Source organism: Sceloporus undulatus, chromosome 5, assembly GCF_019175285.1.
Source record: "Sceloporus undulatus isolate JIND9_A2432 ecotype Alabama chromosome 5, SceUnd_v1.1, whole genome shotgun sequence".
Taxonomy (NCBI): Eukaryota; Metazoa; Chordata; class Lepidosauria; order Squamata; family Phrynosomatidae; genus Sceloporus; species Sceloporus undulatus.
This window is the reverse complement of record NC_056526.1, coordinates 113,222,105-113,238,687: the sequence shown is the minus strand read 5'-3', so window position 1 is coordinate 113,238,687 and position 16,583 is coordinate 113,222,105. Positions and strand designations below refer to the sequence as shown.

At 40.0% G+C, this 16,583-nt stretch overlaps 1 protein-coding gene across 7 annotated transcripts in view; it reads right to left on the bottom strand.

Annotated features, from left to right (window-relative positions):
* Positions 1 to 16,583, bottom strand: part of PCDH7 (protocadherin 7) — a 467,742-nt gene that overhangs the window by 48,323 nt on the left and 402,836 nt on the right. For 2 of the 7 annotated variants that reach the window (XM_042469336.1, XM_042469338.1), the window contains one exon: positions 10,119 to 10,184. The exons of the other annotated variants lie outside the window; for them this stretch is intronic. In XM_042469336.1, the coding sequence (XP_042325270.1) occupies positions 10,119 to 10,184 (66 nt within the window). The remainder of the gene's footprint in view (positions 1 to 10,118; positions 10,185 to 16,583) is intronic. 7 annotated transcript variants of the gene reach the window in all.

Sequence of the window (16,583 nt, the reverse complement as noted above, 5' to 3'; positions counted from 1 at the left end):
TGCATATTTCCCCCCCTGAGATCTGATAGCTGGGAGCAGACAGGTCTGCCACTCAGGCTATCTATTCCTCCCCCAGGAAAGATGCAGATAGCACCAAACTACCCTGAGGATTTGGGGAATTTTCCTTTAGTGGAAAACTACCTCTGGTCTGGGAGCAGCTGTTCACCTTCACTCCTGTCTTCCCCTGCTCTTCTGTGCTTTTGGGATCTGGGTAAGAAAAAAGAAGGGGCAGTAGAAGTGGCTTGCAGGTGGCAGGGATGTACCCAAGGGGGGTTCTTGGAGTCCGGACCCCCCCTTCCGTTAGATAAAATGAATGGTGTGTGCTGCTGCGCCACCGCACCCAAGCCCCATTATAATGGTGGCACTTAGTCTGGACTCCCCCCTTCCAAAAATCCTGGCTATGTCCCTGCAGGTGGACAAAGACTGTAAGAATGTGTACAGTCATCTTTGGCTACAATCAAGGTGAAAGTAGTGCTGACTTTAGGTGCTAAAGATTTGAATCCCTATTCAGCCATGGGAACCCACTAGATTACCTTGGGCAAGTCCCACTATTTCAGAGAAAGGCAAGGATGATCCTCCTCCCCCTGAACAAATTCTGCCATGAAAACTCTGTGGTAGGTTTGGTTAGGGTTGCCATAAATCAGAAATGTCTTGAAGGTACACAACAACAACAGAGTGGAATATTATTTATACATACTGAACAGCCATGTTCAAATGCTAGTGATACCCTGGTTGTAACTGGTAGGGAGAAAGAAGCTTTTAGCTTGTTGGGGCCTGGTATAAACAATAGACATCTAGCCTTTCATCATTCCTTGATCAAGATCATCTTCTAATCTAGATTCAAGTACAGTGGTGTGATAGATTAGTCAAGTGATAAAGTCTATATACTAAAAAGAGTGCCTCATAGAGCATTAATATTCACAGTTCTTCTTCAGCTTTCATTTTAAGCATCCTGGAATCATTTGCCTGCTCATGCAGAGGGCTGAGGTGGGAAAGGAACATGGGCACAAATGTAATCTCCCATTCTCAGATCTCTCTGTATGCCAGGTAACCTGTTAACACAAAGTTCTTCAAAAGGTTTAATAAGCACATTTGGCTGCATATGTTTACAGAATTCACATAAATGGAGAGTTAACCTTATCAGATATTTCCATCACAAGAATTTTGTAAGCGCTTTTAGTGGACCCAGTTTCCACTTTCCACTTTATGTGTGCTAACCAGAACCTGCAAAAAGCTTCAAATCTAGTTTCTGTTCTTTCTTTCTTAGCTCTTACTTACCATTATCTGATCTTATCACTACTCTCATGCTAATCAATATTTCATTAACAACATGACTTAACATGAGCTACAATGGAGATCTTATCCAAGATTTTAGTTTTCTATCACTTTTTAGTTCCTTATTTATTGTTCCAGTCACTAAACTGGCATTATGTTCAGAGATATTTTGGTCATGTATGTCTTCAAATATACAAAACACATCACACCTGGATTTCAAAACCTGGGCCTACCTGTAGAACAGACTCAAGCTAGCTGGAAAGATTTGTCCTGGAAGTTACAACACCTTCATCTCACATAGAAATTTACACACATCTTTTGCACACATTTTTTCCCGAGATATATTTATACACACTTCCCCCTCGCTGACTACATATTTTTTTCATATGTTCACTTTTTTACCATTTAAAATTGCTTGTCTTTGAGTGCATTAGAAGTGCATTTCATATCTTCAAATGCGCCACAAACTTGTCAAGAGTACAAATGTCACGGACAAGGTCTGCATTGTCTCTGAAGGCTGTAAACATTTTGAAAAACTTTAAACTCCAGGTGTGACAGAACCCCTACCTACGTTGGCCCCACAGTTCCATTCCTGGAGCTCATAATGCTCACCTTGCCATTTTATCCTTCAGATTCCTCTCTGCATCTTAATGTATGAGGTTTCAAGGTAATCGATATACCGGACAAGTGGATGTGCTGATCAAAGGGCTCAGTGTGGTAAGTCATGACCAGTTTTACTTGTGAATTATTAAATTAAAACATCCAGACACAGATGTAAAAAAAAACCACCCAAGCAGTGAAGATGTAACATAAAACAAACAACTAGCATTATGCTGGTTCCACACATGGTAGCACCTTGGTTTCAAACAAATTAGCAAGCCTTCGTAAACACTCTTCACATTCTCACATCCCCAAAAATCTAGTCAGATCTCTTCCACTCTTCTCCTCCTAAGTGGCCCTTTCTCTATTTCTGACTCCCCCTAATCTTTTCCCAGGTAGGCCTCTATCCTGTCCCCCTTAGGCTCTCTCTCACAGCATTCTGTGAACTGTGATAGTCTGGTTCTACACAGCTTCTCACTTCAAACTAAGACTGTCAACTTTTACCAATAAACTTGTTCATCCCTAGCAGCAGTTATATTTGTTCTGTCTCTCAAATTTACTTCTCTTCCAGTAAGTTTGAAAACTTGTTAAGATTATTTATAATTGCAGTTCACTGATAGTTGTCATGGGACATGACTGAATTAATGAAAGTGATACCCCTTGAAAAAATCAAAGTCTCGTGAACAGGACAAGTGTCTAGCTTAGCATATTTGCCTGTGGAAATGCAGTCATAATTGTACTAGATGCAATACAGACACAGACACATTTGCCTTTATATTCCTCAAACCTATCTGTCCCCAAATATCCACAAATTATTGGAAGGTCCTGGCTGGGTAAAATCATAATATAGTTAAAATCCGGTTTTTATATTGAACTGATGCATACTTAAGGAGAGGAAAGTTAATTAATGACATTTACACATGCTGAAAATGCATACAGTGAATACATGTTGTGGCAAGTAAAGGCTGGTAACATTCTTGACAATGGGACAAGGAATCCACTCTTGGTTTAAGTCCTATTTCAAAAGATCCATCCAAAATATTCAGCCCTATCCCCCAAACAGTTCACCAAACTGGATACCTCCTTTAAAGGTTTAACTAAAACTTTAAATTTATTGGCCCACTGGCTTACTGACATTAAAGCCATCAGACATCACTAGTGGGGGATGATAAAATTGACAGGTTGTTCCCTGACTTATATATAAGTCCCTTACCATATTAAATGCATAAAAGGGAGCCATAGTTTTAAAGAACAAAGGGGCTATGCCACCAACATCCATACAGTCTGAGTGTCTGAAGGCCAGAACAGACTGACAAAATATGCCGGCTTCCTTGTGACTTGGGGACATGGCATATGCACAATGCATGCTCCCAAACTGGTAGGAAACCACCAGGAAGCCACCTGGACATTTACATGGCAGCAGCTTTGGCACTCCAGAGGTGCAGTGTTTGGATGCTGCACGCTGGAGGAGTGCCAAAAAGCCATGGTGGCGGTAGAAAGGGAGCCCTTTTTCCAGCACAAAAAAAAGGAGTGGCATTATGCCACTTCTTTTTGCACCAGAAAAAAAGCTAGCTCAGGACTGTGGCATGCGGTTGCGACATGTATGGCCCCGATCTGGCACTCAAAGGGGCAGTGTTATGCAGCCTCTTTGGGTTGGTCTGTTTCAGCCCTGAGATACGAAACTCTATGCTCATCAGCTTCCAAGTAAATGGAAACCCTGCTCATGCCAGGGTCCAGCTCTTGTTGAAATCTACTTTTACAGACATCATCTTGTCCAATGTCCTTCCTCTGTGCACAGACACCAGATAGAAAGGCTGGAGATCTTCATGAACTCAGATCAAAAGCTTTATTCTCCCTTACCTCATATACGAAACTGTTTGTGGAGCTTTGTGAGTACAGATTGCACACTTGTATGGTTATTATTACAATCACATCCTTCTTTATTCTAGGTACTAGATCAGGAACACACCACAAGAAACTCTGGTTACCTGGGGCCAATGACAGTCTGCTATCCACAGCACTCCCCAAAAGGAAGATAATCCTTTACATTGCACTTTAGCGGAAATACAGTAATCTCCAGTTTCTTCTTTCCCTGCTCTGCTTTCACTCCCACTTTTTTTCTCAGTAAAATAGCCAGCCATTATGCCAAACTGAGACATTTATAGACTTTTTCTCTAACCTTGTTGCCCTTTCTCTTCATACATGAAGTTAGATTCCTCCTCCCATTTCCCCTTACAGATAACCAGATAACTGTCACTGCCAGATGGACATTGTTTGTGCAATTGAACTTTCACTGCTATAATGAATTCCTATGTTACTCCAATTTGTTGTCTATCTTGTAATAAAACTGCACATTTTTATTCTAGTTCCTAGTAACTAGGAAGTTGTCTGGTCGTTAATCTTCCCAGTATAACTTCCTTATTATGTACAATTACTTTTAAAGACCCCCCTTTATTTTCAAAGTCAGCAGAAAGCTGACTTCACACTCTCATTTTAAAAATTAGTGTAAATCAGAACAATTCTGTTTCACATTTCAAGGTCTACTTAGACTAATTCGAATTTCAAAAATATATCTGAAAAGCCATAGCACAAATTCTATAAATATTAGCTCAGGTATCAACACACTGGATATATTGCAGAGCTATTCCAGTAACTCTAAATTCTTTTTACAAGCTCATATTCTCTAAAATAATGAGTTGTAGATTGTAACCATAGCCATCCAGACAATAAACATGGTTTCAACAAAGCCAACTGGCATTCTTCACACTGCATTAAGTGAAAAGTTCAAGACCCAATGTAACATAACACTTCAAAGTCAAATGAAAAAGTAAGGAATTATGACCTCAGCTGAACAATTTAATCCTTTTTACTCCAAGAGAATATTAGACTTTCCATCACCATATAAGGAGATCAGAAGTCTCCTTTGTGCAGTTCCAGACTTAGAAACTTAAGCACAGCTGGATATGCCTGGGCAAAGAGAGATATAGCCCCAAATCCAGAAGAAATTATGAAAACAGTTATGGTTCATTAAGGAAGTTGATTGAGAATATATAGAACTGTTCATCTGAGTATATCACAAAAATATGTAGATATTAACCTGCCAAAAGTCAGTTTTTTTTCTTGTCTCACTGAGTTTACTAGAAGAGGTAAATATCTGTTGGCATGTATGGAAGCAAAGTTCATACTCAAGTTCTAACTGGAGGCATGTTTCACAGTGTATTTAATTTTATGTCCCACAAGAAGCACAAATAGGTATGCTAGCTCTGCTTGCTCTCTTGCCTTCTGCATCACCCTTCAGAAGCTCTAAGTCTACTATCTGCAGCTTAAAGCTTCTTTACTTAACTTGTTCTTGCAGGCAAATATGAAAAACCTCAGAATTCCTCATTTCCCCCCAGATTTTAGTGCTTCTGCAGAAAAAATGCACATGAATTTCTGCACAAAAAATGTTTTGTGTTAAACACATTTTTATGCAAAAACAAAACCCTTCACACATTTTTCTCCAAGTCCCGAAAGAGATATCTAAACATATCAGAAAAACCCAAACAGCTTTCTCTTCAAATATGGGGAAACATGAATATTCTTTAAGTCCTTTTCTCTCCTTTGCTGTACAATTCAGAACAGTTATTCTGAGCCATGCAGGGAACCTGCACAAACAGAGCAGCCTCTAAATCTCATAGAAGCAACGATAATGTTTAGGGGTCAATCTCCAGAAAATCCATAATTTAAAAGGGTCACAAGTACCCATACAGAATATATGCAGCAGCAATAAAGTCTACATACAAAATACACTTGGGTATTCTATTTCAGGGATAGACCAGGCTACGTACATCTCTAGGGTAAGGTCCAAGTGATCCATAGATTAATATGGCACAGTTGAAACAGAGAGCAGCTAGTTCAGAAGAAGACAATATACAAGAAGCGCCAAAGACACTTTAGCATTTAGCATGAAGAATATCCAAGAAAGCCATTGCTACCACTTTAATGCAGATGATATCTCCAACAATCTTCCAAGTATATTAAATTCTCAGAGGCCTATCCAGGTCTTAGCTGCAGGCACTTAGGTAAAAGTTCACTTGTTGAGGTAGGCCTTGCTCATGATTAAGGCATCTTCCTTGTAGAGTTCATTTGCTGGCAGGTATTTCTTAAAAAATCAACCATGGTTTCCTGTGTCTTTACTTACTGACCTTTTCTCAAGCAAGGAGGGTGGCCCTGCCTCATCTTTTAATTCAGAGTAGGAAGACCCAGTTTGTCGAGTTACAAATCCATCACGAGGAAGTTCCCTTTTCTATGCAGTTTGGTCTAGAAGGTTCTGAATTCATATTCAGAGGATAATTCCTCCAACCAAAACATGACATTTGGCCTGCATAGACACACCAAGTTTGCTCACCTAAGCATCTGTTCCCTCTTTCTTACCATATATACTAATCTATAAGTTGAAAAATGTAGGCCAAAAAACTGGCCTCAGTCCCAGGCTGACTTACACATGAGTCAATATGGTATTTCAAGAGGACAGCCAGGAGGAGGAGGAGGAGGAGGAGGAGAAGGGGTGAGTGTTTGTAGTAGGAGCTCTGGTGGTGCAGAGGTTAAAGGCCTGTACTGCAGCCACTCATCCAAAACCATAAGGTTGTGAGTTCAATCCCAGCTAAGGGATTGACTCAGGCTTGCATCCTTCCAAGGCCTCTAAAATGAGTACCCAGATTGTTAGTTCAGTATGAAGTGGTATATAAATGAAGCTGTTTGTTTTGTGCTTGTCCCTCAAGCCTCCTGAGGAGGAGGAGGAGGAGGAGGAGGAAAGGTGCATGCCACCCTTCTGCCCACTTGTAATCATTTGCAGCTGCCTACTCATCTCTTACTTATCTCCATCTTTTGTGAGGTGATAAACCAGGGACGTAGCCAAGGGAGGGGTGTGTCTGTGGGGTCCTGACCCTCCCTTCCATTAGATACAATTAATGGTGCATGCTTGCTGTGCCACTGCGCCTAAGCCTCATTATAATTGTGGCACTTACTCTGGAACCTCCCTTCCCAAAATCCTGGCAACATCCCTGTATAAACAGGACAGCTGCAGACAAGTGAGAGTGGGTGGACGGGCAGGAAATCAGACCTTAAGTTTTACCCTTGACGTATCAATGGGTCATTTCAAAATCCTTAATTTGGGCCCCAAAACCTCCCCTCAACTTATACATGAGATTGTCTTGTAGTCAAATATATATAATATTTCAAAAAGGATTTTACAGATGAAAATATGTATGTGCCTCCAATGTTCATTTTATTTTAAAACTATCTTATCCTCTTCTACAGCAGTATACCGTTAATTCCTAGAAAACAATTTCCATTTTATTCTTGTAGTCACAATAGTGCACAGTATCTAACTCAGTTCATAATCGTGCTATGAACTGGCTTAAATACCAAGTTAAAATTCAGAGCATTTTAAAAATAGATGGCTAGTGTAGGAACATAATTTTATACCAAATAGGATTTGTGTGTGTGTGTGTTTTCTTAACTGCTCTTTGCAGTCCAATTCACATACGTGCATTCCTAGTTTCACACAGATGAACCAATATCACCACAGGCCTTTATAAGAACCTCATCCTGATGCAGCCAGTAGAGAATGGATAAGGCTGTGGAATATGACATCTTAAAACATTCTAGGGCAGAAGTGGACAAGTGTCTGCATTAGAGGCCTAAGTGGCCCACAGAAGACCTTGCAGGACAACACACATCCCTTCACTTCCTATCAACAAAATATTTTTTGCCTCTCAAATACCTTCTAGGGGGCAATGGGGACATTTTCCCAAGGTTTTGCATCCCTGGACTTTTTGGACCCAGAAGAGGCCTTTTTCCGAAATAAGAAGTAACCCAGAAGTCAATTTTGGGTCACTTCCTGTTTAAAAAGGCTAAAAAATGGCTGAGATAAATAGGGCAAAATTGTCTCCATCCCTTAGAGGATGTTTGGAGGCATTTGAGGAAGATCCCATCTCTGCTGTTGAGACTAGAAAGGATAAAATGTGTGTAAGTACACCAGTGTGTGGTGTAGTGGTTTGAGTGCTGAGTGACTCAGGCCATGAAACCCACCTTGGGCATGTCACATGGACTCAGCTTCAGGGTAAGGCAATGACAAACATCCTCTAAATAAATCTTGCTAAGAAAGCTAGAGGATGGGGTCACTTTAGGATTGCCATATATCAGTAACGACTTGGAGGCACACACTACCAACAACAAATGATCACTACCAGAGGCTCATAAATGATGGCAAGCAAGTACATATCTGGGCAACTGTACTGTGGTTAGGAAAAAAAAATGCCTGTATGATCCTCCAGTGAAACACACTCACACATTTTGAGCAACTAAATATGATGTCACACCACTTCCTGTTTTGCTTTTGATCTATTTTAGCCCCCTTTCTTGATTTGTGTGGATCGTAAGAAGTGGGGGAAGTAAACCACTGTTTTTCTGGTAGTTTTGGACCATTCTTGAATGGGCAGCAAATCACCCGGTGGAAAAATAAGATATGGAGGACTTTGGGGGCTGTCCTATTAAATCCATTAAATCCTATTAAATCTGAAAGCCACTGGGAAAGAAGATGCTCTACATCACTAAAATGCATCATCGGATTAGAAAAGAGAAGTGAAAAACAGTAGAAGGCCTTCTGACATCAAACATTTGGGTAAACACTCAAAGTACTGAAAACCATCTATCACAATTCTGTACTGCTAATTTTCTTGTGTATCCTTTTGATCTTTTTATTTCATCATGAGTCAATATGATATGCTTGAATCATTTAAGTTGCAGTCATTTCCAAGCAACCAGCAATTTTTCTAGTTAAGGGCAAAGAAATTTAGAGATGCCATTTCCTGATACAATAATGCATCACAGGGACATATGCTATTAAAGAAATTTTTCATCCGTAGTTGTCAAGTAAGCATTCTTCCCTGTTAATTAGACTGGAATCTTCCACAGGGATGATAATTGCTGGAGGCTGTGTTCCAAATTCCTTCTTGCCCTTACACCACAGACAAACAAACGGCAACTACACCACAAACCAATCTAGCCACTAAGATCATGACTTTTACTCTTATCAATATATTTTCAAATAAAGGAATGTTGTTGAGTCTAAAATCAGATGTTAAGACTTATAAAAACAACAACAATACAATTGACTCTACTTTGATGCTGTGTAGACTGCCACTAAGGGGCAGCCTGCAGCCAGCTCCAGCTGCACTGGATTGGGGACGTGGCAACCGCACACTGCAGCCCTAATCTGGCCTTTCCAGGACACAAAAAGGAGCCACAAGAAGCCCTCCTTCTTGCGCCCTGGAAAGGGTGTGATAGCCATAGTGGCATGGCTTTAAGGTGCTCCTTTGGAGCTGCATCATGTGGATGCAGTGCCAGAGGAGTGCCATGACACAGCATGCCACCATGGTGACGGAGTTGGGGCATGTATTGTATGGACACCATGCCCTGGCTCCACCACCAAGCCAGCCTTAGTGGCCGGTCTGCACAGACCCTTCATTTCTCAGTTGTCATCTGGATTTGTGAAACAGAATATGACCATCCACTTAACTTTATAATGTGCTATTGTTATTTGTAAACTGCATTTTTTACAATGAAACATTTGTTTCATGACAGTATATTCAGAGTCTTCATCCAATCTCTCTACAAGATCACCTTCTCCTCACCCCACAAAAGCACTCTTTTAACAGGGTCTTTTCTATATTCTTTCAGCTATTCCTTTCCATTAGTGTACTGTTTATTTGAGCTGGCACTAATCAATCAATGTGATTAACTTAACTGTTCAAGGAGCAGCTATTACAACAATCACAATTCTGGAAGTTCCCAGTAGGTGCTTCTTCCTTTCATATAAATGTTATTTGCTCAGAGTTTACATGTAGAACACATCAATCTTCAAAAGGCTCAGAGCATTTCATTACTACTTACTGTGTTTCATCACTATTACTAATTAATGCTGTTTTCTGTGCAAAACAAGTTTGTGTGAATAGTGGGGAGTAAATAATATTCTAATCAGTCCAGTCTTCTTCCTGTTGCAGTTTCTCAGCACTTGGGATCAAATAAAGAGTAACTTGTATGTGCTACCAAAGCTTGAAGCTGATTCATTTGCCTTGTGGCAAAAGGAGGACACTCTGTGGTCATTGTTTAGTACACACAGAAGCAAGAACATGGTCAGAAAAAAATCAGTAATTGGCCATTATTGTCTCAATCCAAGAGGAGGAAACACACATACATACCAGAGCTATGTATCTTTCCCCAGGTGGAAAAGCCCAATCCTGGAGCCAAGGCTGCACAGAAATCATCTGTATGGGGAGGGGGAGGATCAGTTTAAGGATCTTTCAAAGTCATGTTTCAAAAATGCATGAAAGAGTCATTTTAAAAATATATATATATATTAACTGCAAATTCTGAAATGATGACAAATTTCAAATGTGAACAATTTCACAACTAGTCTCCAGGTTCCCAGATGGAATTCTGTAATGATCTGACCTCCTGAGACCCCTTTACTGAAGATATTAGTAAACTTTAAAACAAATAGTCTGCACTCAAGCTATATTCATAACACAGAGATGCAAAGCAATTCAGGTGCTCTCACCAGAGAGCAAAAGAGACAGCTGACAACAGTTATGGTTCCCAACCTGTCTCAGCAAAACTCTTCATCAAGGGAAATGTTTAATGTGTCTACATAATAACTGCTCAAGAGAAGTCTTCTGTTGCAGAAAAGAATCAGGAACCAATTTTTATTGTGCAGCTGTCTCATTTGTTATTGAATAGAACAGTTGTCTCAAGGATTTGATTTTACTTTATCAAGAGGCATTAAACATTTCCCTTGATGAAGGGTTTAGTTGAGACACTGGGGACCACACCTGTTGTGCAGCTTTTTTCAGTCTGTGATTTGTCTATGGCTGCCACCGATCCTCTTTATTACTATGCACAAATTTTTCATCCAAATCTCAACATTTTCAGGGAGAATACCACTGTGTTAATGTTTGGTGCTTCCCACATATTGTATCATCAGAAACAGATGAGAAAATATTCTCACAGATGAGAACGCACACATATACATACAGAAGGAGAGAGAGAACAGAGAAGGCTGTAGGCTATTTTGAGATACTTCAACTTTGGAAAACACAGAGTCTTTTACATGTATAATTCACAACAATGTCTATGAACAGTACTTTAAGGAAACTCTTCTTCTGTACTGCCTTATGATGGCAGTTCAAAACTCAGTACATAATTAAATACATATGATGGATTTTACTGAGTGGTTAATGCATGTAAAATTTCCTTTGACAATTCAAATTTATACTCACTTTAGTTCTTATAAATCTTGCAGGGGTATAATTGACTTAACATTTTCTCCAATACAGCTAATACATTACTTTCATTTCTATCTGGATTTTCATACAAATGAGAATTAGGCACGCAGAAAGGAATTAGTGCTACCTTATAGTCAATGCTAAAACATCTGGGGAAACTATCAAAATGTGTGTCTTTCAGACTCTCATTTGTGGCTATTTGCAGAGGTATAAGGTGACTTAAGCATCTGATTTATTACTGCCAGTATAGCTATAGGAAATGAAATTAATTTTACCATTGGAAAATACCCCTGATGACAAGCAATGCACAGAAATCATTATGTAGTTACTAACTATCCCCGCCCCTGGCAATTATACACCAATTTTCCACTTGTCCAGAAATTAAAAGAGAAGTGTGTTTTACGCTGCTGCTGAATGAGAGGAGAAAGACAAGCAGCTGCATATGTGATGATACAAATTCTCTCACAGTTTTGACAATCAAAAATGGAATTGATGCAAATAAGCATTAAACTCTAATTAGGGGATTTATACATAATAGCAAAAAAAGAATGTATGGCCACAAACTTATATTTAAAGTGACACGCATCTCTGTGACTAGCCACTGTTCTCTTACAGGGATTATATGCTCAAACACTTCACCACATATTAATCCTCAAATAACGAGGATTCTGCATGCACCTGAAGCCTGAAAGGAGCATTCAATAATACTGTGGATGTAAAGATCAATACAAAACTAGCAGGAAGCATAAGCTGTGCTAGGTAAAAATTGCTTACGATAAAGCAATAATCATGGATCAACTTTAGCTCAAGATTGCTAACATGGAAAGTCCTGCACTTAGTCTTGATAGCTAGAAGACCCAGCCCTAGAAGGTTATGCACATGGGTGAAGAAGAATCATGAAGGCTGCTTGAAATGTTGAAACTACTAGGATTTTGTGCCAAGATACTCCATCAATTTAATTTTGTGTGGAGGAGTTATGAAGAAATTGCATCCAAAACCTGGAGGTAGGATGAAGATCTGTAGAATTTCTCAGAATGTAGGGCTTTTGGGCTTAACTTTCTGCAATGTGGTGGCCAATGCTGTGTGATTTTGAAACTCCTGTACTATTTCCCTGTGCTTTGCAACCTCTCTTACTTCTTGAAAAGCCCTCACAATTGTGTATCTCAGGGCTTTACAGGTCTTCTGCTTCACGGGAACCTGAAAAAATGAGTGATGTTTTCCCCATCTGTGTTCCAACCAGGGCACGAAGGTGTTTCAAATCAGGTCACATTTCAGTTATATTTAATAACTTATGACAAATCAGTGAAAATGCCAGCCTATAATAATCTGAGACAAGATGTCACCAAATAAGGAGAGAACTAGCCCATTTCTGAATCTTCCAATAAGTGTTTTACAACCTATTTCTAAAAGCAAGCAGGCCCACCTAGCCAAACCTCTTCCCCATGTTTGGACAGGAGAAACCCTAGATGCGCCATCAAAGCTCACTCCCATTTCCAACATATCAGGCTGGCTGGCTTTAAATGGCAGACAAGTAGGGATGCTTAGCTTAGGAACAGATGACATCCCAATTGAACTGCTACAATGCACACAGATGCAACTTTAGTACTAATTAAACTATGCCAACAAATATGGAAAACAAAGAGGTGGACAACAGACTGGAAACGCTTGATGTACATACCCTTCCCCAAGAAAGGAGATACAAAACACTGCAGTAACTATAAAACACTGCAGTAACTATAAAACAATAGCATAATCTCACATGCAAGCAAAATAATGCTCAAAATTCTGCAGCATAGACTCCAACCATACATGGAGAAAGAAATTCCAGAGGTGTAGGTAGGATTCAAAAGAGGAAGGGGCACTAGGGGTCACATAGCAAACATACAATGGCTAATAGAATGGACCAAAGAACTCCAAAAAAGAATCAGCATATGTTTCATAAACTACAGCAAAGCATTTGACTGTATAGATCATGAAAATCTATGGAACACACTCAAAGAATATGGAAGTGTCACTATATCTGATAGTCCAGATGAGGAATCTGTACCAAGAACAAGAGGCCAATATCAGAACAGAATTCAGAGAAACAGAATGCTTTCCAATAGGTAAAGGGGTCAGGTAAGTCTGCATCCTATCATCCCACTTGTTTAACCTGTATGCTGAAAACATCATAAGAAAAGCAGAAATAGAATCAGAAAAAGGAGTTAAGAAAGGAGGAAGCAACATTAACAACTTAAGATATGCGGATGGCACCATATTAGCAGAAGACATTAAAAAACTGGAAATGTTAATAAAGAAGTTTAAAGATGAAAATTCAAAGGCAAGTTTGATAATGAACATGAAGAAAACAAATATAATGACCACAAAAGAACTACACAAATTCAATCTAGACAATGAGGAAATTGAAACAGTTAAAGAATTCCCATATCTAGGGTCAAACATTGACTACAATGGAGAGTGCAGTTAAGAAATAAGAAGACTAGGAATGGGAAGGGCAGCTATGAAAGTACAGGAAAAGATACTGAAGAGCAAAGACATACAACTGAACACTAAAATCAGAATCGTTCAGGCCACTGTATTCCCAATTACCATGTGCAGATGAAAGAGCTGGATAGTGAAGGAAGCAGACAGAAAGAAAATCAACTCATTAGAATGTGGTGCTGAAGAAGAGTACTTAGGATAACATGGACAGCCAAGAAGACAAATAAATGGGTTCTTGGACAGATCAGGCCAGAGATCTGCTTGGAAGCTAAGATGATCAAGTTGAGACTATCACACTTTGGTCACATAATGAGAAGGCACAGATCACTAAGAAAAAGCCCAATAATGCTAGGAAAGGTAGAGGGTAGAAAAAAGAGAGGAAGACCACAGAGTAGATGGATAGATTCAATCAGGGAGGTTATGGGAAGGGCTTTCAGGATCTGGACAGGGCAGTGGAGGATAGAATTCTTAGAGATGTCTCATCCACAGGGTTGCCACCAGTTGGAGTCTATTTGAGAGCAGCTAACAATAACAACAACAACAAAGCATTCATTGAGCTTGCTTTCCTGATCATCCTAAACAAAAGACACCCAAAGGCCCACTGTTGTCCCCTGCCAAAAGGGACAAATGTCAATGTTAATCAAGCCAAATAAAGGTAACTTCAGCGTGGGGCAGGCAGGAAGAGGGGGTAACTCTTCTTTCTATTGTTCCTACTCAGCCCCAAAATGTGACTAGCAGAAACTCATGCTGTTACTGTCTGCCCTCTCCTTACGCGGGGGATCTGTTCCGGACCCCTCCGCGTAAGGCGAATTCCGCCTATGCTCAAGCCCCACTGGAAACAATGGGGCTCGTGCGCAGCGGTGTGGCAGTGTGGCGGCGTGCGGGGCAAAACAGGTGTGTGCCCCTATTCAATTGAATGGGACGCGCCACCCCTTCTGCCCTGCGCGCGCCCCGTGGCTTGAGCGTGTAAGCTCAAGTCCACGTAAAGCGCACCTGCGTATGATGTGGGCGCACTGTATTTATGAACGGGTGGGTGAGTTTATTGAATTAATTCTAAAGATGCTGTTCAAACGGAATTGGGGTCTTTAAAAACAACAGCTTCTTTCATCTTTCAGGAACTCAGTGGAAAGCAGGTCTGGAATGTCTCAAGGGAGGAAATCATGATGCTAAATCCACCAGAAGCCCTTTTGAGAACCAGAAGGAGCTAAGAAGGCTGATATCATAGAAGAATGACATACAATTTGTAAAATAAAGTGCAGACATCAATTGACCACTTTGTTTAAATAAAGTATTCAATGAAAACATGTGGTGCTCCACAAAATTCTTTTGACATTCTCATTGTTCCTATTGCAAAAACAATAAAAGAGAAACATTGCTTTTTTTGCAAGAAGGACAGGTGAGGCTTGAACATAGCTCTAGTTGAGCCTTCTCCGGTTGCACAGCTGAACAATTAAGTTGTTTCCCCCCTCTTTTAAGATGGGATCACATTTTAGCCATGCAAACAGTTTCAGCAGAAATGTCAAGGAATCTGCAATCTGTGGGCATGGTTTATTTCTCTTTCTCTATCACATACACACATACGCACACGCACACACACACCACTACCTTGAAAAGTAGCCAAATATAAAGATAATATTTATTTCATATCTTGTAATGGAGACGTGCTAAGTTTCAGACTTACTTCTTCTACTTTCTAATAGAGATGTAAAGTATGTTTAAAAGTATTTTAAAAACTGTAAGCCCAGTATTTCTCAGGGGTTGAGTAACCCTGATGAGAAAAATCCTGGGCTGATGAGAAATCTTCACAGTTTGAGCCATATTCTACGCAAAATTCGCACAGGGTATTTTTGCACACAAAACAGCACTTTATGCCTGGGAAATGAAATTTTCTGTACAACAAAAATTATATTTCTGCACAGATAATGCTGTTTTCTGTTTAAAAAAAGTGCTGAAGCTAAGGGCTTATTCCATGCAACATTTAAATGTTGTTTATTTTGTACAAAAAATAGGAAACAGAAAATGACAATTTACGCACAGAAAATAATGTAATATGGTCAGTCAGTGAGGTGGTAAATTCAGTCAGTTGTATTTTAGTTGTAAATAACAAAAGGGTTAAGGCCACAGTTGTATCCCTGTTGTGGAAGAAAATAAATATTTCTATGCAGTTTTTATTGAATGTTTTCAAACCTGGAAATGTTTTTTTGGGGAGGGGGGATCAATGCAAAAATACTTGTGAGGGTACTGTACAAAAATGATGAATATTTTGTACATCTCATCCCATTCTCCTGCATAGTAATTTAAAAAGCAAAGCAAAACAGGGAGGCATTACAAACCGCGGCTGTTTGCTCCGCAAGGGAGCCGCTGCAGCCAAACCGCGCGGCTCCCTTACGGAGCAAAAAAGAAGCTCCAAAATGGAGCTTCTTCTGGCAGCGCGCTCATGACGCCGCGAGGCGCCAATGACGCACTCGCGACATCATTAGCACCGCGAGACGTGCAGACGCACAGCATCTGTTACGTCAAGATGGCGGCAGCTGTGTGGAACGGCCGCCGCCATTTGTTACGGACAGAGTCCGTAACAGGAATAGGGGCATGTGGAAGAGACGCCCCCTTTTTAAACTGGGACATCCTGAGGACGTCCCAAGTGGTGGTTTGTAACCCGCCAAGGTAAACAGTTAGAGCCAGGGTCAAAAATAGTGTTTTTTTAAAATGGCCAACATATGCTAAGAATTAAAGAAACAGATTTCTTTGAGCAGATGTTTAGGACTTTGTGAACTGTACCAGACCCAAGCTCGCACATCCTTTCATACAACAACAGTTCTTATCTCTCACCTCACCTCACTTGCAATGTTTTCTTTGTTTAGTAACCTGTTTTTTTTTTAAAATAATCTGTTTTATGTGTAA